At 41.5% G+C, this 22860-nt stretch overlaps 1 protein-coding gene across 2 annotated transcripts in view; it reads left to right on the top strand.

Annotated features, from left to right (window-relative positions):
- The window catches only part of RNMT (RNA guanine-7 methyltransferase), a 37102-nt gene extending 14781 nt beyond the window's left edge, over positions 1–22321 (top strand). For both annotated transcript variants that reach the window (XM_062201300.1, XM_062201299.1), the window contains exons 7-11: positions 127–291; positions 2895–3012; positions 13208–13309; positions 13504–13537; positions 16944–22321. In XM_062201300.1, the coding sequence (XP_062057284.1) occupies positions 127–291; positions 2895–3012; positions 13208–13309; positions 13504–13537; positions 16944–16981 (457 nt within the window). In that variant the 3' untranslated portion in view covers positions 16982–22321. The remainder of the gene's footprint in view (positions 1–126; positions 292–2894; positions 3013–13207; positions 13310–13503; positions 13538–16943) is intronic.
- Positions 22322–22860: the final 539 nt, after the last annotated feature.

Below are 22860 nucleotides of genomic sequence, written 5' to 3'. Positions count from 1 at the left end.
ATTCAATTAGAAAACTAATTAAATGTCTTAAAATTGTATTATGCATTTCTTTTCACTTACAATCTGATCAAACTATTTATTCACAATTTTAATCTTTGTATTTTGGTTGTGTGATAACCCTGACAGAAAACGTCTTGAAACATCAGAAACAGAATCATTTGGAAATGAAATATATACGGTGAAATTTCAGAAGAAAGGAGATTATCCCTTATTTGGCTGCAAATATGACTTCAACTTGGAAGGTGTTGTGGATGTCCCTGAATTCTTGGTCTATTTTCCATTGCTAAATGAGTAAGATTATTACTTATCTGTTACTGTTCTCTTTTTGTCTTAAGAGAAAAGGAAAAAGGGGTGGGGATTAATACTTCCAGTCAATTCATTTTTAAAATGAGACCCTGAGGTATATATCCCTTGTAAAAAACAGACTGTGCCTCAATCCCGGGATTGGTGCTCTAAGTCTCTTACAGCCGCACTTGTTTATTCATCTTTCATTGCTGGGTGAGAAAAGGAGCCAACTGCCTTCCCTTGTGATGGAAAAATACGTGACATTGCAAACATTTTTATGTGACTGCTAATCAGTTCTGTAATATAAAGTGCATTTTCATGAATCAGAAGATCTTCCTTTTGATATGATAGGTATTAACGTTATTTACATCTCACTATAGGTTTGAAATTGCCTATGTCTCACAGGCTGTGTTGATAATAACATCTTGATTCAGGAATGGATTCCCCTTGGAAATTCCTCCTGAATTCTAGGAGTCCTGGCAAACTAAAGAGAGGACAAGTCAAGGGATGCAGGACTTAGGAGGTCAGACTGCAAGGCCTTGGTGCGCACCTGGGTCTCAGGTTTCCCAGATTAGGAGAGGATGAATTGTATACCATGTCACTTTTGACTGAATTTGATTTGCTATTTTTTATTTTATCATTATTATTATTATTTATTTGAAAGGCAGAGTTACAGAGGTAGGGTGGGGGGAGATCTTACATCTGCTGGTTCACTCCCAAATGGCCACAACAGCCAGGGCTGGGCCAGGATGAAGCTAGGAGCCAGGAACTTCATCGAGGTCTCCGTGTGAGTGAAGGGCCCAAGTACTTGAGCCATTTCTTCTGCTTTCCCAGGCACATTGGAAGGGAGCTCCATCAGAAGTAGAGCATGCAGGAGTCACTGGCATCCCTATGGGATGCTGGCATTGCAAGTGGCAGCTTAACCCAATATACCACAACACTAGCTCCTGATTTACTGTTTTTTAGAGTCTTTTATTTTGAATAATAACTAAGAAAAGGCTGTATTGTCTATTTATTTTTGGCTGGTGATTATTTGAATTATGATTCAACTTGTAAAATTATGAGTATAGGATTTTCAGGAATTCTTAAATACTAATTTAAGATACTAATAATAATTTAAAATACTAATAATAATAATTCTTAAATACTAATACTACAGGAAAGTCAGTAGTGTGACTGAACATGAGGAAAATAATATGAACACTTTTATAAACTAAATTTTTTATTAAAATTAATGAATTTGGGCTATATGTTAGCGCTCTTCAACCTTCAAAAGAAGAAATTAAAAAATTGTTTTTAGTATGTTTTGTTGGTGTAGTATGTTAGCTTGGTGTTTTTGGTTAATAAAGTTGGTAATTTTAGGAAACCCAAAGAGACAAAGTATAAAGCAAAAGTTTTAAATACTAAGCAGTCACTGGCAGTCTTTTCTACTTAACTCCTTAGTGATGATAAATCCAGTATGCTACAACTCATCACTTCAAAAAAAATATTGTAACAGGTTTGGTGAAGTGAAATCTGAAATTGGATAGGGGTTTTATATCCTTTTGCCATCCCATTAAGAGACTGAACAAAAAAATTAGCTTTTATATGGTAAAACCCTGTTCAAAGTGGCCAAATTGGGTTTAGTTGTTTATAGTTTTTTAGGTGTAAAATCTGGATTCATTTCCAAAGACATAATTTGAAGATTCATGGTAGGAAATGAATTACCTGCAGTAAAAAAGATTTATCTTTGCTCATTTAGGGAGATCTGATTCAAGCAACAGAGAATCCTGTTTTATACATGCCTCTAAATCCCAGTGGCCACAGGTGTTTCTCTTTCCCTGTCCCATTAGTATTAATACTCTAAAATTTAGAAGTTGGTTAATAAACTGGCAAAACAAAGAAGCAGCCTAAGATGTATGGTAAAATGAGTATGTGTTTTGAGGCAGGTTTTGGCACAGCAGTTGGGATAACGCACCCCACTTTGGAGTGCTTGAGTTTGAGGCCCAGCTCCACTTCTCATTCCAGCTTCCTCCTCATGTACACCCTGAAAGGTAGCAGGTGATGGCTGAAGTACTTGCATCCCTGCCATCCGTCTGGGAGACCTGGACTGAATTCCCAGCCTCTGGTTTAGGCCTGGCCAGTCCCTGACTTTTGCAGGCGTTTGAAAAGTGAACTAGGGATGGGAGCTAGCTTGATCAGTCTCTCTCTGCTTTCAAATGAATAAATTTGAAAAATAATTGTCACAAAATCCAGGAGATTAAAGTGAATCTTTTAAGAATGAGGTTGGCGGCCCTTTTTAATGCTGCTATGAAGGATCAAATAAAATAAAATGGAATCAGTAGAAAACTGTTCTCTTTAGCTCTTTTTCCCCATCTCACAGCCCTTGAAATACTTTTTTACTCATGACCTATTTGGTAGCTAATAGAACTGTCTGTGATTTAGAATGTATATTTCTTTACAGGCGTGGTTGTTACTATGTTACTCTTAGTTTGTTTTGCATTACTCTTGGAATTCATGGAGGAAATGATAGCTTTTTAGTTTCAGCCCAGAAGATGTCACTGTTGTACAAAAATGAAGAATTACAAACATTTTAGAATCCTTTTCATTAAGTAATCTTTTCTGGACAGAATGGTGAAGAAGTATAATATGAAGCTAGTCTACAAAAAAACATTTCTGGAATTTTATGAAGAAAAGATTAAGAACAATGAAAATAAAATGCTGTTGAAACGAATGCAGGCTCTAGAGGTAAGTCCTTTGAAAAGTTATAAAAAATCCCAAGAACTTGTTTGGCTGTTTTTGAGATCTTTTCAGAGCCATATAGACACCATAGTGTGTGAGGCATCTTCGGAATGTTTGCAAAAAATGTGTGTTATGGAAAAATGTCCGTGGTTTTCAAATAATTTTTTGTACCAAAATAAACTTGTACTAACTTGCTATATAACAAGTCTGAACACGATCTGGTTTGAGAAGGATAAGGCATGAGTTTGGAAAGAGCCCCTATCAGGGCAAAACGAGTTCTGCTACAATTGAAGCAAGAACAAACATCAAGTTATTGTAGAACTTAGGTGGAAGAACAATGAAATAACTGATGCTTTACAAAAGGTTCATGGGGACAGTGCCCCAAAGAAATCAGCAATTTATTAATGGATAATGCATTTTAAGGAAGACTGAGGGGCCAGCATGTGGCACTGCTGATTGAGGCACTGCCTACAACGCTGGCATCTCATATGGGCACTGATTTGAGTCCCGGCTGCCCCACTTTTGATCCAGCTCCTTGCTAATGCATCTGGGAAAGCTGCGGAAGATGGCCCAAGTACTTGGGCCCCTGCCACCCACATGGATGGAGTTGCTGGTTCCTGGCTTTGGCCTGGCCATTGTGGCCATTTGGGGAGTGAACCATAGATAGATTTCTCTCTGTCCAACTCTGCCTTGCAAATAAATGAAATCCTTTTTTTTTTTTTTTTTAAGAAAAAGAAGGACTGAGACTGTTGAAGGTGAAGCCTGCAGCTGCAGACCACCCATATCAATTTGTGAGGAAAAACTTAATCTTGTTTATGCCGTAATTAAAGAGGACCAGTGACCAGTAACAGCAGAAACAGTAGCCAACACTATAGATACCTCAGTTGCTTCAGCTTACACAATTGTGACTGAGAAAGTAGAGCAAACATTGATCCCTGAATATAAAACTGTTGGGATACACAGATCAGCTACAGACAAGAAAAAAGCTTTTTAAAGGAAACTTTAAACAAATAAGATGACGATCCTGAAGGATTTCTATGAAGAACTGTAATGGAGATGAAGCATAATTTTAACAATATGATTTTTGTCTTGAAGACAAAGCACAATCAAAGCAGTAGATACCAAGAGGTAGAAGAAATTCAGTGAAGGGAAAAATGAACCAATTGGAACAAAGGTCATGGTAGAAATTCTGGGAAATGCTCAAGACATTTTGCTTGTTGACTTTTTGGAGGGCCAAAGACCAGTTAACATCTGCTCATTAGGAGAATATTTTGAGAAATTTACCTAAAACATTAGCAAAAATAACATGGGAAAGCTCTACCAGGATCCTTTTCAACCACTGCAGTGCTTCTGCTTATTCCTCTCAAAATAAGAGCAGTTTTGTAAGAATTTTGCTGGGAAATCTTAGGCATCCACCTCGAAGTCCTGATTTGGCTCCTTCAAACTTCTCTTTCTACTTTTTTTTTTTTTTTTTTAAGATTTATTTGCAGGTAGATTTATAGAGAGAGAAGGGGAGACAGACAGAAAGAGATCTTCCATCTGTTGGTTTACTCTCCACATGACTGCAATAGCAAGGGCTGGACCAGGCTGATGCCAGGAGCCTGGAGCTTCATCTGAGTCTCCCACATGGGTACAGGGGCCCAAGTGTTAGGGCCATTTTCTGCTTTCCCAGTCACATAAGGAGGGAACTGGTTTGGAAAAGGAGCAGTTAGGACTTGAACCAATGCCCATATGGGATACTGGTGTCGCAGCCAGTGGCTTAATCTGCTGTGCTACAATGCCATCCTATTTCCTGCTCTTAAGGGACCTCTAAAAGGGCACCCAGTTTTCTTTAGATAAAATTATAAAACACAACATTGACATAGTTAAGTTCCCAGACCCTTTAGTTCTTTAGTGATGGTCTAAATGACATATAACATTACTAAACAAAACTGTCTTGAACTTGGTGGAGCTTGTATTGAAAAATAAAATTTATTTTTTATTATTTGTCTTTTAATTCTATTTTTCACAAACTTTTTGATGTCCCCTTATATTATGCAGATTATTTATAACTACTCTAGATTTCAGCACCTAGGACAGAACTTGAAACAGGTACTTCCTGCGGAGGGTGCTCAATAAATATTTGCTTTGGGGTCCGCACTGTGGCATAGCAGGTAAAGCCGCTTCCTGCATTGCCAGCATCCCATATGGGCACCAGTCGAGTCCCAACTGCTCCACTTCTGATCCAGCTCCCTGCTAATGTGCCTGGGAAAGCAGTGGAAGATGGCCCAAGTCCTTGAGCCCCTGCACCAATGTGGGAGACTGGGAAGAAGCTCTAAACTCCTGGCTTTGGAAAGAGCCAGCTGCAGCCACTGTGGCTATTTGGGGAGTGAACCAGCAGATAGAAGACCTCTCTCTCTGCCCCTGCCTCTGCCTCTCTGTACAACCCTGCCTTTCAAATAAATAAATCTTTTTTAAAAAAGATACTTATACATGAATGAATAATGTGGCTTTCAAGTTCTCTTTTCTAGATAGTACTGCTTTAAAATAGGATTTTTTTTTTCCCCTAAGATTTATTGAAAGAGTTACAGGGAGAGAGGGAGAGGAGAGATAGAGTTCTTCCATCTGCTGGTCCATTCCCCAAACAGCTGCAATGGCCAAGGCCGAGTCAGGCTGGAGCCGGGAGCCAAGAGCTTCATCTGGGTCTCCCAAGCAGATGTAAGGGCCCAGGTCCTTGGGCCAACATTACACTGCTTTCCCAAGCACATTAGCAGGGAGCTGGATGGGAAGCAGAACAACCAGGACTTGAACCAGTCCCATATGGGGATGCTGGTATTGCAGACAGTGGTTTAGCTGGTTACATCACAATGCCAACCCTTAAAATAGGATTTCTTGGGGCCAGCACTGTGGCACAGCAGGTTAAGATGCCTTCTGCAGTGCCTGCATCCCGTGTGGGCATTGGTTCGTGTTAAAGCTGCTCTGCCTCTTATCCATCTCCCTACTAATGCACCTGAGAAAGTAGCAAAGATGGCCCAAGTCCCTGGGCCCCTGCACCCATGTGGGAGACCCGGAAGAAGCTCCTGACTTCCTCCTGACCCAGCCCTGGCTGTTGCGGCTATTTAGGGAGTGAAACCGGATGGAAGATTGTTTCTCTCTCTCTCTCTCTCTCTCTCTCTCTCTCTCTATTAACTCAGACTTTCAAATAAATAAATAAATCTTTAAAGAACACACATACACACACACAAAATAGGATTTCTTAACCTTGGGACTCTTGACATTGTGAGTGGGATAATTCTCTGTTGGGAAACACTGTTCTGTGCAGTATAGGATATTCAGTGGTATCACTGACTACCCACTAGACGCCTGCTAGTCGCAGCACAGTACCCAACTATTATGAGCAAATATTCCCTGTTGGGGAATTTTTTCAGTTGATAAGCACTTTTTTTTTTGTTAAAGATTTATTTATAGGCCAGAGCTGTGGCCTACTAGTAGGTAAAGCTGCCACTTGTGGTGCCAGAATCCCATATGAGCACCAGTTCGAGTCCTGGCTGCTCCACTTCTGATCCAGCTCCCTGCTAATGTGCCTAGGGAAAAGTAGCACTCACGCACCCGCAAGGGAGACCTGAAAGAAGATCTTAGCTCCTAGCTTCGTCAGTCCCAGTTCCAGCTGTTAGGGACATCTGGGCAGTGAACCAGTGGATGGAAGATCTCTGTCTCTCCCTCTCTCTCTAATACATCTTAAAAAAAATTTTATTTATTTATTTGAAAGAGTTAAAGAGGGCTTCCATCTGCTGATTCACTCCCCAAATGGCCACAGTGTTTGGAGCTGGGTGGATCAGAAGCCAGGGCTTCCAGGGGCCCAGGTACGTGGGCCACCTGCTGCTGCTTTCCAGGCACATCAGCAGGGAGCTGGATTGGAAGTGGAGCAGCTGGGACTTGAGCCAGCACTGATATGGGATGCTGGCACCACAGGCCCCGATAGATACTTCTTTACAATGACCTGTGGTTACATCAGTAATTTAGAACCTTCTTGACCAGGGCCCAAGACAAGCTCTTACCAAGTGACTATCTAGTGAGATCCCAGTTTTCTAGATTACAGTAGCATCCCCCCCTCTTAACTGAAGTTTTGCTTTCTGTAATTTTATTTGCCTCTGGTCAGCTATGGTCTAGCAAGTAAATGTAGTACAATAAAATATTTCGAGAGTGAGACCACCTAGTTTTTATTAGTTTATTTTTTAATTGAGGGGCTGTTTAGTGGAAACAGTATATTATATATTGATCTTTTTCTATTAGTGATTGTTATTAATTTCTTACTGTGCCTGATTTGTAAATTAACGTTTGTCATAGGTATGTATGTATAGGAAAAAAACATAGTGTGTATAGGGTTTGGTACTGTCTTTGGTTTCTAGGCATCTGTTGCAAGGTCTGGAAAATGAATCCTCAGCAAATAAAGGGGGGCTGTCTGTGGTAGCTGAGACCTGTTCTCCTGCTGAGATCCTGTGCTGTTCCCAGTGCAGCAGGGAGGGAGGGAGGGCAGTCTGTATAATCCTTAAGCGTACTGGACAGCCATCGATAGTTTTTCCTTTATCAGTGTTTCATTTGGTGAGGTTTTTTTGTTATTGTTGTTAATCAGCAGAATCATTTGTATCAATTGGGCATTAAACTTCAGAGAGTTCATTCAATTTAGAAGAATCAGATTTTCTTCAGTTTTTCTAGGTAACACCCAAACAAAAATGTCCTGTGGAAGTTGTATCCATAGCCCTCCCACACAATTTTGAGTTTTTTTAATTCTTAAATTGTCTTTTGAAATCCATAATCAAGAAAATGTTGTTCTTTATATTTCCTGTATGTTAGAAATGCTTTTATTTGCTGTACCTTAGGAAGTGGGTCTCGTTTGTCTTGAGAGGAGAAAGTTAGAAAGTCTGTTCACATCTGCATGTAAACACACACCTTTAGTGCATTACCTCAGTTGCTGCTTTGCCTCACAATGATGAGTTATCTATGCTTTCTCTCAGCATATAAATAATGAATTTGTTTATATAACTTATTTAAAGCTGTCCTTAGATAGTTGGATATGGGATAACAGGATCTCCTTCTTTCAAGGATCTTATGGTATACTGAGACCACAAACATACAAGCAAATTAATTCAGTGTAATGTGAGGGTTGCGATAATGAAGAAACATTCAAAATGCATTGAGTGTAATAGGGTCTTCTGGGAAAGAAGCAGACTGTAAGAGTAACGGCAGAGAAGCATGAAATGGAGCAGGGGATGCTTGAGGAGGTACTAATAACTTTCATATTTCTTTAGCATAGTTGCTTCTTGCCCAGAGCTGCCATTGATAATGTGAGTTACTACTATCGCTGTCTGGCATCATAAGCAGTAACACCATATAGCACCTTGAATTCCTTTGTGTTTTTTCCTGCTGCTTGACCAAGTCACATCTGTGGCCTGCCATGAACTTGGAGCAGAAGGGGACGTGTGCTGACAAGAGTTACGGAAGACCATTTGGAGGGACACGTCCCAAAGGTAGAGGGAGTGTCAGCATGCTACTGCTTTAGTGCCAGGCAGAGATAGAAGCAGTTCTAGTCCTTCACACTCTGCATAGGCAACTTTTTCCTAGAAAAAGTGTTTGGCCTTTAGCTGGCCAGAGTTTCAGCACTCTAATCAATCAAACTTTTCTCTGCTTTCCTGGATCATTGCATCAGGGAGAAGAAGACTGGAAAGATGTAGGTCATGGAGCAAAACTGTGATTATGAAGTCCTTATACCTATCTTGTTTTCAGCAATTTACCCCTGAGAGCAGTTTTGGAAAAGTAACTTCGAGAGGAGACTCTGGGTTATATAATATACCTTTCAGTAAGTTTGGAAAAATATAGGGAGTTTTGCAGCTTTATAAATATGTATTGGTTGGTCTTTAGAAATGATCAGGAGAGGAGAGGAACTTGATGTCCGGCAGCAGGGAGATAATCACCAAGGAGTTGCACATTGAGCAGAAGAACAGATTCATAACAGACCACTTGGCAGCCATTCATTCATAATAAAATCTGAAGCTTTGTGATTTGGTGAAAGCTGTAATATGTGGGGTTTTTAAATTTGTGTTTTCTTAAAAATATTTATTTATTTATTTATTTATTTGGAAGGCAGAGTTATAGAGAGATCTTCCATCAGCTGGTTCACTTCTCAAATGGCTACAATGGCCAGGGCTGGGCCAGGCCAAACCCAGGAGCCAGGAACTTCTTCCAGGTCTCCCATGTGTGTGGCAGGGGCCCAAAGACTCAGGTCATCCTGTGCTGCCTTCCTAGACACATTCGCAGGGAGCTGGATTGGAAGTGGGGCAGCTGGAACATGGACCAGCGCCCACATGGGATGCCTGTAGGCAGGAGCTTAACCCGCTGTGCCACAGCACCTGCAGCATGTGATATTGAAGTTTAAAAACCAGTTGATTATCTCTTGTGCTAAGCTGTAGAAGTGTAAGTAGCCAATGCTAAAGATGCGTAGTCTTAGAAAGCCGATAGCTTTCTAATCAAATAGCGTAATTTCTAATGTCTGTGAATGTTGTAGGATATTTATAAAGAAGAAGGAAAAAAATAACAAAGTTGTCTTCAGAAATAATTTTCTTAAAAATGTGTTAGGGAGATTTAGGTTTAAAGTGGTTCCTTGCTGGCTGATTCATTGCAGTAAGTTAAAGGTATTGTAAACAGTAGATAACTTCTGTAAAGTAAATGGTTTTTCCATTAAATACTTCATGTAAGTGTGTTTTGATTTGTACATACTAAAATGCAAAATTACTTCGTAATGTGAAGACTCACTACCTGAAATGGGTTAGAAATAGCGCTTGCGGTAATTTGAATATAAATTTGGCTAGTTATCCCTTAAAAGCACAGCATTTTTTTTAACCCTTCTCCAGATTTTTATGGGCACATGGGAACTGCCTTAATATTAGAGACTAGATTATTTTCCTTACCTTCTCTTGGACTCACATCTTTTGTTGTCTTAAACAGGGTTCTCTGTTGACTTTTTCATTTGCATTATTTCTGATCACTATTTATACTTTTCCCATAGCTATTAAATTGTCATCAAATAATATTTAGCTTTTTGATATCACCTTCTTGAAGCTCTGTTATAATAGAAAAAGCTCTTTTTTGCAGCCAAGACAATGCATGTTTTTGCTACTGAATGGTCCTTGGTAGTAATTCAGTCACATCCAGCTGTGAATTTTCTTAAGATTGTGGTAAAAGTCGGCCATGATAGCTACTATCCAGGGCCTTGCATTGTGGCTTAGCAGGTAAAGCTGCTGCCTGCAATGCTGGCATCCCATAAGGGCGCCAGTTCATGTTCTGGCAGCTCTACTTCTTTTTTTTTTTTTTTTTTTTTCCCCCCCAAAGAAGCCTTTCATTTAAGGATACAAACTTCATACATTTCACAAGTACAACTTTAGGAATACAGTGATTCTTTCCACCATACCCACCCTTCCACCCACGCTCCAACCCCTGCTCCTCCCTCTCTCATTCCCAGTCCCATTCTCCACTAAGATCCAATTTTGATTAAATTTATACACAGAAGACCAACTCTACTAAGAGTTGAATGATTTACACATACACACAAATTTGTTCTCAACAGTTGAGACAAGGGATGTTCAAAGTAAAAGTCATTGCATCTTGAAGTTAATTTCACTTTTTTTTTTTTTTTAAACTTAATTAACTTTAAAGAAGCACCCAAGAATGATACATCTTTTGCAAGCACTTAGACATAATTATAATACAACTCTTTGAGGTCAGAGGTCCTGCCTGGGAAGTTAGTGCACAGTGACTCCTGTTGTTAATTTAACAGTTAACACTCTCATTTATGACGTCAGTGATCACGCGAGGCTCTTAATGTGAGCTGTCTAGTCTATGGAAGCCTTTTGAATTCACAGACTCTGTCAGTATTTAGACAAGACCATAAGCAAAGTGGAAGTTCTCTCCTCCCTTCGGAGAAAAGTACCTACGCCTTTGATAACCACTTTTTTCCACTGGGGTCTCACCCACCAAGTTCCTTCATGTAGGACATTTTTTGGCTGCTCCACTTGTGATCCAGCTCCCTGCTAATGGCCTGGGAAAAGCAGGTGAAGATGACCCAAGTAGCTGGGCTCTAGCACCCACCTGGGAGAACCTGAAGAAGTTCCTAGCTTTGGCCTGGCCCAGCACCAGTTGTTGTGGCTGTCTGGGGAGTGAGCCAGCACATGGAAGATCTGTTTCTCTCTGTGTAACTCTAACTTTCAAATGGATAAAGTAAATCTTTAGAAACAGCAACTACAACAACAAAAACAGGCTGGTATTGTTGTGTAGCAAGTTAAATCTGCAGTGCCAGCATCCCACATGGGTACTGTTGGACCTCTCAGTTGTAGAGATGCCCACTTGCTCGAGAGGACGCCCAAAAATCCAGACTCCAGACCAGTTGATGCAAAAAGCATGAGGTATTTATTGTACGTTTGCGCAAACGGGCCCCCACCTAAGGCGGTGAGGAGCCCTGAGCGGCAGTTTCACACAGGTTATATAGTCAACAAATTAGCATATGGGATTGGCCGGTTCGGAGGGACAATTAGCATACCGGAAAGTGCTGAGGAGAGTGCTGAGGGAACCAGCTGAGGAGAATGCTGAGGAGAGTGCTGAGGGAACCAGCTGAAGAGAATGCTGAGGAGAGTGCTGAGGGAACCAGCTGAGGAGAATGCTGAGGAGAGTACTGAGACTCTCCGAAGGGGAGTGGCAGCTCTGCTCTGGGCATGCCTAGAGGTTCTCTAAAGGGGATAGACTTTTCCTTCCCAGAGAACGTGCCCGCTGGACCCTGGGGAACATCTAACCTCTTAAGAAGCCCCTGATATCTGCCCAGGCCTAGTTTCCTGTCCCTCTCCCCCCATAAGGGTCCTTCAGGTACCAGTTCAAGTCCCGGCTGCTCTACTTCCAATTCAGCTCCCTGCTAATGTGCCTGGGAAAGCAGTGGAAGATGACCCAAGTGCTTTGGCCCCTGCACCCATGTGGGAGACCCAGAAGCAGCTCTGGGCTTCTGGCTTCAGCCTGGCCCAGCCCCGGCTGTTGTATCCATTTGGGGAATGAACTAGTGGATGGAAAATTTGTCTCTCCCTCCTCCCACCCCTTGTCTTCCTTTAACTGCCTTCCAAATAAATAAAAAATGTATCTTGTTTTGTTTTCCCAAAAACCTTTTATTTAAGTTATACAAACTTCAGGTATTTCATAATTACAAATCTGTAGGAACATAGTGATTCTTCCCACCCTACCTACCTGCACTCCCACCCTTCTTCCTCTTTCCTCTCCTAGTCTCATTCTTAGTTTTTATTAAGGGGTATTTTTGATTAACTTTGTGGGCATACAATTAACCGTACACTGAACATAGAGTTCAATAACTAGTATGAAAAAGAAAAAAAAAACCCTGTTCCTCAGCAGTTGACAAGAGCTGTTCAAAGCTATCACATTTCAAATTGCCAATTTTACTTCTATAGACTACCTTTCAGGTACTCTATTACCACAATTCAGGGAGAACATATGGTGTTTGTCTTTTTTGGGACCCACTTATTTCACTAAGTATAATGTTTTCCAGTTGAATCCATTTTGTTGGAAATGGCAAGATTTTAAAAATTGCCTTCCCCTGCCTTTTTTTTTTTTTTAAGATTTATTTTTATTTATTTGACTTTCTCTCTCTCTCACTATCCACTCTGCCTGTCAAAAAAAAAAAAAAAAAGATTTATTTTTATTTATTTGAAAGAGTTACAGAGAGAGGTGGAGACAGAGAAAGGTCTTCCATCCACTGGTTCACGCCCCAAATGGCTGCAATGGCTGGAGCCGAGCCAATCTGAAGCCAGGAGCCAGGAGCTTTTTCTGAGTCTCCCACGTGGATGCAGGGGCCCAAGGACTTGAGCCATCCTCTGTTGCCTTCCCAGGCCATCACAGAGAGCTGGATTGGAAGTGGAGCAGCCAGGACTTGAACCGGCTCCCATATGGGATGCTGACACTGCAGACTGGGGCTTTAACCTGCTGCACCACAGCTCTGGCCCCAGTCTGTTTTTTTTCATGTTACTAAAATATGTTTAGTTTGTATTCTTGAAGCAATAGTGAGGGATGATCTTCCTAATTATTTTATTCCAGTGATTTATTGTATTTAATTCTGCGTTGTAAATGCTAATGTAGAGTTGTTGATGTTAAGCAGGAATTTCATTTGTTTCCCCAGCCATATCCTGCAAATGAGAATTCTAAACCTGCCTCTGAGAAGGTGGATGACTACAGACACGCTGCAGAATACATGAAGAAGAGTCAAGTGAGGTTACCTTTGGTGAGTGTTTATTCTGGAAGTACTTTATAGAAAATAAGGATAAAGCATGCATTATGTGAAAATCAACTTGCATCAATTGTATATGTATTTAGAGTGAAGTTATGGGTTTGGGGGCCCCTCTGTCCATTACTGAAAATAAGCATGTGTTTCCTTCCATACTGAATCTAAAGCTTACTTTCTTTTTTCGATTTTAGGGAACCTTAAGTAAATCAGAATGGGAAGCTGCAAGTGAGTATATCATCAGTGTAGGTTAACTGACAATTTCGAAGATTGTGCTTCAAAGTGCCATTAAGATCTGAGAACTCCAGAGTTTTCCTGACATGTTTTTGAAATATACCTGTATCCCTATGTATGATGAAGCCCCTTTCTTGGCACAGCTGTTGAACGCCAAGAGAAAATGAATGTAGGATGTTGCTCAGTATAAACGCACCAGCACACCAACAGTTTTATTACCTACTTGTTACGAAATAGCTTTCTCTGTTTCATATCTTTACCAAAGATTTCTATTAGAGTTTTTGGCTTATATGATACTTTTATGTATTTTGTTTGATTCTGGCCACTGTGATGTTGACAGTGAGGGCATCACGCTAGTGAGTAAAGCAGCAGTGAGCAGGGTATCTTAGAGGGGTATGTGATTGGGAGCAAGGACATTCTGAAGTGAGGTTCCTGTCGTCAGAAAAGCGGCCAGAGGCCTGGCACATCTGTGAAGTCCTGTTGATCTTCAGCAGGTTGATGGATGTTGCAGAGGTCAGTTCCAGAGCCTCACTGTCAATGATAAGAAATCCCTTACATGATTGCCCTGAGAACTCAATGGTGGTTTCCACTGTTGGTTTAAAAGTGTTCATTATGTTGAAAGTATAAGAGGTCATAAGAGTCCACTTGGTAAACACTGAGCACTGACTTAACGTAATTCCTCTGAAAAGACTTTGGGAACTTATAAGTTAAATCTTCTCCTCCTAGAAGTGTACAGTCTAATGGAAGGTACAGACATAAATGCAGGTACTACAAAGTTACTGTAGTCTGAAAGTAAGTGAAAGAGAGGTTAGTGGAAACCAATGAAATCTGAGAAACAGCAATAGATGATATTGACTCTGAAACATGGACCCGGCACTATTCTAAGCTTGCCTTGTACTTAACTCATTTGATCCTGACAACTTTGTTGGTATTCTGTGACTTATTATCTCCTTTTCACAGATAAGGAAGCAGTTAAGTAATTTGGCTAAGATCACAGACCTAATGAGGTCAATGAACCTGAGTGGTCCATGCTTTTAGCCATGGCCTCATGAAAGCCCCTGCAAGCAAGAATACCAAGCTTGCTGAATTAACTGGAGAGGAAGAGCAAAAAAAATAAGTAGGGCCAATGTGTTAAGCCTGTTTCTCTTTAATATTGATACTGTTAGTAGAAACAGGATTAGAAGATGCTTTGCAGACATAATCATCTTTGAAAAACTGGGGAATGTGGGCATAAAACTAAAACTACCTAGTGCTTTTTCCCTGCAGTAGAGATTGGCCATCTGATACCCTGCCAGTCCCAAAATGTGGCATAGGTTTGTTCAAAGGCCACAGCAGTATTTTGCCATCGCTTAGGATCGTATTTTATATGAAGTATGGAACTTGGTCATAGCACCCATTCATTTGAGGAAAGGATGGGATAGACTTGTGAAAAGCCATGGGAGGGGCCAGTGGCCGAATGGCAGCCAGGACCTAACATCCCACGGTGAGTGGGCTCTGGTGGATTACACTTGTCCAAATTGGAGGCTTTCATGGGCTCGAGAGAGTTTTGTTGACCTCAGAAACTACATTCTAGCTTCTGGCTTGATCTCTCTCACCAAGGCCTGCTGTTACTCAGGAAGGTGTTTCCTAGGGGAAAGGAACATAGAGATTTGCTGTTGATTTGCTTTTGGAAATAAAAGTAGTCCAAAATTTGTTTCTTTGAATCCCAGTTGAAATGCCTTCATAGAAAGAAGGCATTTTATATAACCAGTAGGACTTTCAGAATTTTTTGAGTTAGAAAGGAAAGAAAGATACTAATTGCATATCTGAAGTAAGCCTTCACACTGTTAGTGGTTTCAAATGACCCTGAATTTGAGCAGGACAGGACTGAAGGGTTGTTTGCAGTCAGTGAGGGTGTATGGGTTGGGATCTGGCAGCTGTGGACTGCGGAGAACTCACTTGGAGTAGGGATAGAGTAAATGGTGCTGTCAGCTTTTTCCTCGCCCTCCAGGTTGGGAACAAACAAGGTTGCCTGTTTTCTGTCTGTATACTATGCTGACAACCACATTTCATTTCTGCTGAAGGAAATCAGAACTTAGTAAATAAGGTTCAGGAGAATAGCATGACCAAGGCAGTATATGGGGAGGACCAGTGTGCTTTTCCTATACAGCTTGGGTTGAAAGCACAAAAAGCTGGTTTGAGGCTTGGGACGTAGCCATGGTCTACTGATGCTCAACGCCCTCTGCGCACAGTCAGCTCAGGGAGCACGGTCTTCACCTTCCACGACCTGTCTCTTATCCAGGTGCATGAATAGCTTTACATTCTTTGAAATTTGTCACCTTTTCAGGTATTCTCTTACCATAAAATCCACTGGTGTCTTTATTAGATCAAATAAGTTTGAACTTCAATGTGATTCAGAACAGGGAACCATAAATTTATTTAGCTCTCTTTGCATGAACACACATCAAAGCAGGAAACCTTATGGGACTAGGTGAATACAGAAATACTGGTGCTGGACCAGATAAATACTGTATCTTTTGGTCATCACGTGGCTTTTGACTCAGTTTCTTTACTAAGCCCTACAACACAAGAATTGGATAATCAGATGAATTTTAAACATGTCAAGTTACAAATGTTCCTTGTATTTCTTCTTAATAGTTGTGTTACATGTTCCTTATATTTCATCTTACTCATTTTTTGTTTTGTTATTTCTACATAGAAAACCTAGAGTACCACTGCCACTAGTACTTAATGTGGTGTAGCTACTTGATTACCTTGTTCTAGGTACAAAATACTTATTTGAAAGGCAGAGCTTCAGAGAGAAAAGGAGAGACTGACAGAGAGATCTTCATCAGCTGGTTCACTTCCCAAATGGCCACAATGACTAGGGCTAGCCAGGAGCCCAGGAGCTTTTTCCAGGTCTTCCACATGGGTACAGGGGCCCAAGCACCTGGGCCATCCTCTGCTGTTTTCCCAGACACATTAGCAGGGAGCTGGATCAGAAGTGGAGCAGCCAGGACTCAAACCGGCACCCATATGGGATGCTGGCACTGCAGGCTGCTGTTTAACCTGCTGCACTGCAGCGCTGGCCCTGTTGTCATTTTCTTTGCCTTTATACTTTCAATTTTTCTTACCTCAAATGGTTTTTTGAGGCTTTTAAAGCTGTTGAATCGTTTTTCCTATGGACTGTAATGTTACCATTAGAATAGGTAGATTTGTTTCCAAGTAAGCATATCTCATATCTGCCTGAATGTGACTCAAATAATAGAGGAACTCCTAGAACCGATGGCTTTTTTTCCTCTTAAAAAGCTGCTTGAGAGCCTAAGAATTTTCACCAAGTTAGACACAGGACTAAGAGTGTTGCTTTGTTTACCCTAAGGGCATGATAAGCTAAACTGACTTTCCTTTATTTCCTCTTCAGGTATTTACCTGGTTTTTGCCTTTGAGAAGCAGCAGTGACCACCTGGGCAGTAGCCCCTCAGCAGCTGTGCTCTGCCCTGCACAGTCGTGAGCAGCCATCGCCTGTAGAGCAACAACCTTCTGTTTGTTTTCATTCTAAATGTGCAGGATGCTACCAGGAACTCCAGTGTATAGATTGAACACTTGCTGTCTGTGACAGATGAACTTTCATGTGTATATAAGAAGGGGTTGGGACCTTTGTCTTTAAAAATCTATTTTTAAGTAATGTTCTGAGAATTCCACTTACCTCTACTGTCTTCGCTCATAAAATTTATCATATGCCTTCTTAGGCAGTCAGACTGTTTCCACAGTGTTCTTATTTGTTCAATGTGTATTCACAGTATTACATTTATCACAGTTGTAGAATTGGTGAAGAGAGCATACTGATTCAGCAGTGTGCATGCTTATTTCCATAGTTTTGTTATATGGTATTTTTCAAGTTTAAGTGGGTTGTGTTATATATAATTAAAACTGTTCACTATGTGTTGCTAAAGTTACAAGTTTAAAATTCAGTTTTAGATGATCATAAAAGTTCCCTAGACTGAATTTTAGCAGTTCATTGCATTTCACTAGAAATAACTAATTTTGCTAGTGTGCAGCAGTTCTGGAACTTTTCAGAACATTTAGATGGCAGCATAGAGTCATTTTGGAATTTGGGGGCTTTCTCGTGAGAACTTCCAGTCATAGCAATTAATGGTTCCAGTTTTCAGATCGTATGTAATGAGACACATTTACCCATCTTCATTGAACCATGGGCTGTAGTTATTTTTCTCAAGATTAAGTCAAAATCCCTCCCTTGTGAGACAGTTGTACGTTGTGTTCAAATTTGTACACAGAACTGCAGCAGGAGGGTAAGGATTATAAAGAATGCAGACAGACTTCAGATTAATTCTCACTGAGGTTAGATCTGGGTTATTGATTACTTCAGCTTATCAGTAGACAGTACTTCTCCACAGTAGGAGCCATTGTGTCATCACCTTTCAATATTTTTCTTTTTGCCTTTTCAGAATCATCATGATCGTCATTTTAGCTGATGCCTATGTGAATTATTGTCCTTACTTTACGGCACCACTTAGAGAACTTGCCAGCTTTTAGATATGTTTAAAAACTGAAAAGCGCAAAGCAGAGCAATTGCATATTCTTTTAAATAAAGTCATTTACTCAGAGCATGGTTTACAAGGACATTGCTTTCTCTAATTGTCCAGAGTACTTGTTTTAAAAGCATAGTCTGAATTAGTTTACATCTATTGATTGTTCATAGTTAAGAGTAGGGAACTTTTTAGCAAGAGGATGTGGGTTTCCGCATCCTGCAGTAAACCTTTGGGAAATGAGTAAGTACATCTGACTAGTTGCTGTCATTAGCTAGGAAAGGTTTGGGGATGGTGCTGGGTCGATAGCTTGGGGAGGTACAAAAGGCTTTGCCATCATTTCCTAGCCCTTCTTAGTTAACAGGTGACAATGATTCATGTATTTTTGGCATCTTTTATTCCTTTCCCATGCATGTGTAATTTTGGGGAAAGAAGAATTCCCCAAAGGATGAAATAAGTAGTGATGATACAAAGGAGAGAGAAAAGAAAAGTGGAGTTCTAGGGCTTCCAGTGAGGGAGAGGGAGAGCGAGGTCAGCCTGGAGGGGGCTGTGGGCTGTGCCAGCTATTGGAAGTACAGGGTCTCACACAGCCACACCCACAGGAGCTACCTCCTTCCATGTGCTTTGTTTGTCTTGTTGCCTCTCTGTTCTTGCCCTCTGCTGCAACTAAGTGGGCAGTGACTTGAGGAACTGTCAGGGAAAGAATTGGAACATGAGGGTGGCTGTGGGACACCCCTGGACCTGTGCTGTTTATCCTCCGGGGAAAAGACCAGAAATGGAGATCAAAAATGAATCATTTGCAGGAATGGTACAAGCTGCGGTTGTGGTGGTTGGTTTGGGAATGTGACTGCACTATGGTGTAACCAGAAACACTGGCAGGGAGCTCTTTGGGCCTAGAATCCATTCAAGGAAAGGCAGCAGTGGCCACAGTGTTGAGGGGGACAAGTGGGCAGGGTGCAGCTACAGCTGAGGGGCAGCACCCTCCCCTACACTGGGTGCAGACTGTAGTAGAGTGACTCTGGGGCTATCAGCCTGTGCCTTCAGCGCCAGCCACCCAGGTCCAGTGTGACTCCCCATGCATGTTTGCTTTCAGTGAGAAGGCACTCAGGGAGGCTCTTGCTTAGGTCAGTCACCTGTGGCCCTGCATCATGCTTGGAAACTGAGGAGGTATGATTGCTGTCTGACTTCTGGGGCCAGTAAAGAGGGACACCAGGTGACATGAACTTTGGGGTGGGATGCAGCAGTAAAAAGCAGAAAAACTTTGTCAGCCATGGGAGGTTGCTCTTTAGGGCATTCCCTGCCTCATTGCTGTTGTGGGATTTTGAAATGCATTATCTGATATGTGGGTCTGCCTACAGGGTAGAAGTGCCAGTGTGAACACTCTGGCTACTGGAAACTTCATTATTTTTCGTTATTGGTAAACTGACTTTCTGTTGTCAAATTCAGGCTTTGAATTTTTTGGTTATCTGAAGCCAGTCACTGCAAAGATGTCAGGGTGAAGAACAGAGGCCAGATCCAGGGCCCAGGGTCATACAATAGAAATTGTACCCAAAGGCCCACGGAGCGTACTGGCCTGTTGGTCGACTTGGAAGCATCGATGTGTGTTGTCTCAACCTCTAGTTGCTGTTTGCTCAAAAGCCGCTGGTAGGTATTTTCATTTCCCAGCAACATTCCTGATTCTTTGCCAGCAACCAGGACAGTGGCCACTATACTTTCTTACTGATAGGCATAATTAACAGCAAATACCCATGGGGCTGGGCCCAGGAGACTGTCAGCTTTTCCCCTCATGGACGTCTTCCTTTCTGTCTGCCTCTCTTTGGGCCTGGGGAGCATGAACTTCCTGCTCCTCACTATGGTACAGAGGAGGAAAAGGAGGTTTGGGACATCAGCAGTCCTGCCACAGTTGGAGGATTCCAAGGTAAGCCCCAAACCCTTGGCCATCTACACTGCCTTATCTTAGGCTTTGGTTCGTTGGGGACCACATTCCTAGGACAAAGCTGAGTAGAGAGCTAATATTTTATTCAGCTCCTGTCTAAAGGCCAGTTTTCTAAATACACTTGGTGATAACCCCTTCTGATCCTTAACTCCATAAGGTAAGCAACATTATCCCGATTTGAATGATAGGGAAGCCAAAGAGAGGATAGAAAGTTGTCCAAGAAAGCTGGCCTTTTCGTGTCACACCACAGCCAGGTCTACTCCGCCCCTGTGTTAGATACCTCCCGGGGCATGGGGCCCAGGTGAGTCTGCACCCATTCACAGTGTGCACCTTGAGATGTTAACCATGGGAGCTCCGTCCTTTTTTGATTCCAAACTTTGGTATTTAAACGTGCTCTTGAGGAAGAGCGTATGTGACCCACTGGCAAGAAGGCAAAAGTAGAGCTGGGTTTCGCAGCCTGGGTCTGTTGACCTCAGAGCACAGTGTGAGTGTAGTCCAGATAAAAGTCAGCTGAGTGTCCAGGCAGAGGCGACTCGTTTGTTTTGTAACTTTAGATTGCAGTGTGCTATCTGTGCAGTGATGTTTCACCCGAACCTGTTGTAAGCAGTCATACCCTAGGAGCCTGCCCTCTGCTTCCTTCCAGTCACTGCCTCCCTGAGGGTGACCACTATCCTGAGTTCTAAGAGCATAGATTAGTTTTGTCTGCTTTGGATGTTGTGTGAATGGAATTAAACATTATGCGTTTCTTGTACCTGGCTGCTTTTGCTCAACACAATGTAAGATTTTTCGTTGCATGTATTTGTACATGGTTCATTCTCATGGCTGTATAGTATTTCATCAGGTGAATAAACCACATATTATGTATCCAGTGAGTGGTTGGTTCATTCCTGGTTTGGGAGTTACTGGTACTGCTCCAGATATTGGAATGTGTGTATTTCAGTGCACAGAGCCACACATTGCAGGGACGTAGTCAGGTCCCATGTTCTGCTTTATCAGTTATTGCCAAACAGCCCTCCCAAGTTCCCGTTGTCCATAAACTTACCAGAGTTGGCGACAGTCTTTTTCATCCTTTTCTGGCGGGTGTGTAGTGGTATCCTGTGGCTCTAGTTTTCATGATACTTGATTATTAACAAGATGGAGCACTTTTCCTATGCTTGGTAGCCTTTGGATAGCTGTGAAACAGCTGTTTGATTTCTTGCCCATTTTTCTGATGTGTTGACTATCTTAGTATTGGCATACTGTTTTTTCTAAATATTCTGTTCTGGATACAAGCCATTTGTTGAATGTATTATGAGACTAGTACAATTTATCACTGTTCTCCTTTATAATTGAGCATATTTTGCTCAAGAAATATTTGTACTTTGAGGTTGTGAAGATGTGCCGTGTTTTATCTTCACACTTCGCTTTTATGTTTCACCTTTGCATCTGAAATCTTACCGTATTCACTGTGTGAGAGTAGGGTAAAAGAAGCTTTTCCTCACAGATTTCCAGCTTTGCCAGTGTTACTTGTTGAGGAAAAAGCATGGCCAGTGTAACCTTTGTTGTGTGTCAGGTGAGGACTGTGTGTTTGGTCTGTCTCTGGACTCTTCTGTACTCATGTTCAGCCTGTTCTCCCTTGCACCTTCACCATACTAAATTAGTTACAGTGTCTCTATGATGGATCCTGATGCCAAGTCATTAAGACCTCCGGATCTGTTTGTTTTGCTACTCTACAGTTCTTTATGGTTTTTAGAATCAGAATATAGGGCAATCTTCATAAGACATTTCCCCCAGCTACTATTAAACTGCCTCTCCAGTTTTTGCCAAACAACAATAGTATTTCACTTCTTTCCCTGAATGTCACCAGTTAATTCATACTTTCCTAGAGGGCTTCCAAAAACACAATACCAAGAGCAGTCAAGCAGCCCCTAGACGCATGGACCTGCCAAGACGTGGGCAGTTCAGCCATTGTTCACAAACTCAGAGGTGTATTTCCCACTCCCCCATAGCAGCCTACAGTATCTTGTTATTTTTTACAGATACACTTAGCTTTGTCAAGGCAAACCACTTAGTGGGTGAGTGAAGAGTAATTGGCCGCTTAGTGTAAAGGTTAGATGTCACGAATCGTAAGCCTACAGGGACGATTGTAGAGCTGAAAGGTACAGTGTGCTTTTGTCTTGTTTTTCCCTATAGAAAAATGTTCATTTTCTTATAACTTTATTGGTTTTTTTTCCCCCAACAATAACAATCTGATCTCATAAATAAATTGAGATTTTTCAGAGGAAGACTTCCTTGCATGTATCACTTGTTCTAAATGGTAATGAAATCAAGTCACAGTTGTATCCAAATACATTATTGTTCTCACATCTTTTTGTGTGTTTTTCAATTGATTTTTGAGACAGATCACTCATCTGCTGGTTCACTCCCTAAATGCCCACAACAGCCAGAGCTAAGCCAGGCTGAAGCCAGGAGCCAGGAACTCAATCCAGGTCTCCCAGTTTAGAGGCAGAGACCCAACTGCTTGGGCCATCATCTGCTGCCTCACAGGTGTGCATTAGCAACGAAGTTGGAATCAGGAGTGAAGCTGGGACACAAACCACACAGCTATTTGTACAACTATCCAACACAATGTATGCAAAAATGCTCAATATTCCTAGCCATCAGGGAAATGCAAATCAAAACCACAATGAGATAACCACCTCATCCCTATCAGAATGGTTATTATCCTTTTTTTTTTGTTTTTTTTTTTTTTTTTTTTTTTTTTGAGACAGAGTGGACAGTGAGAGAGAGAGACAGAGAGAAAGGTCTTCCTTTACCGTTGGTTCACCCTCCAATGGCCGCCGCAGCTGGCGCGTTGCGGCTGGTGCATTGCGCTG

The sequence above is a fragment of the Lepus europaeus genome, chromosome 9, assembly GCF_033115175.1.
Source record: "Lepus europaeus isolate LE1 chromosome 9, mLepTim1.pri, whole genome shotgun sequence".
NCBI lineage: Eukaryota > Metazoa > Chordata > Mammalia > Lagomorpha > Leporidae > Lepus > Lepus europaeus.
The sequence above is the reverse complement of the archived record's forward strand: the minus strand, read 5'-3'. Positions and strand labels throughout refer to the sequence as shown.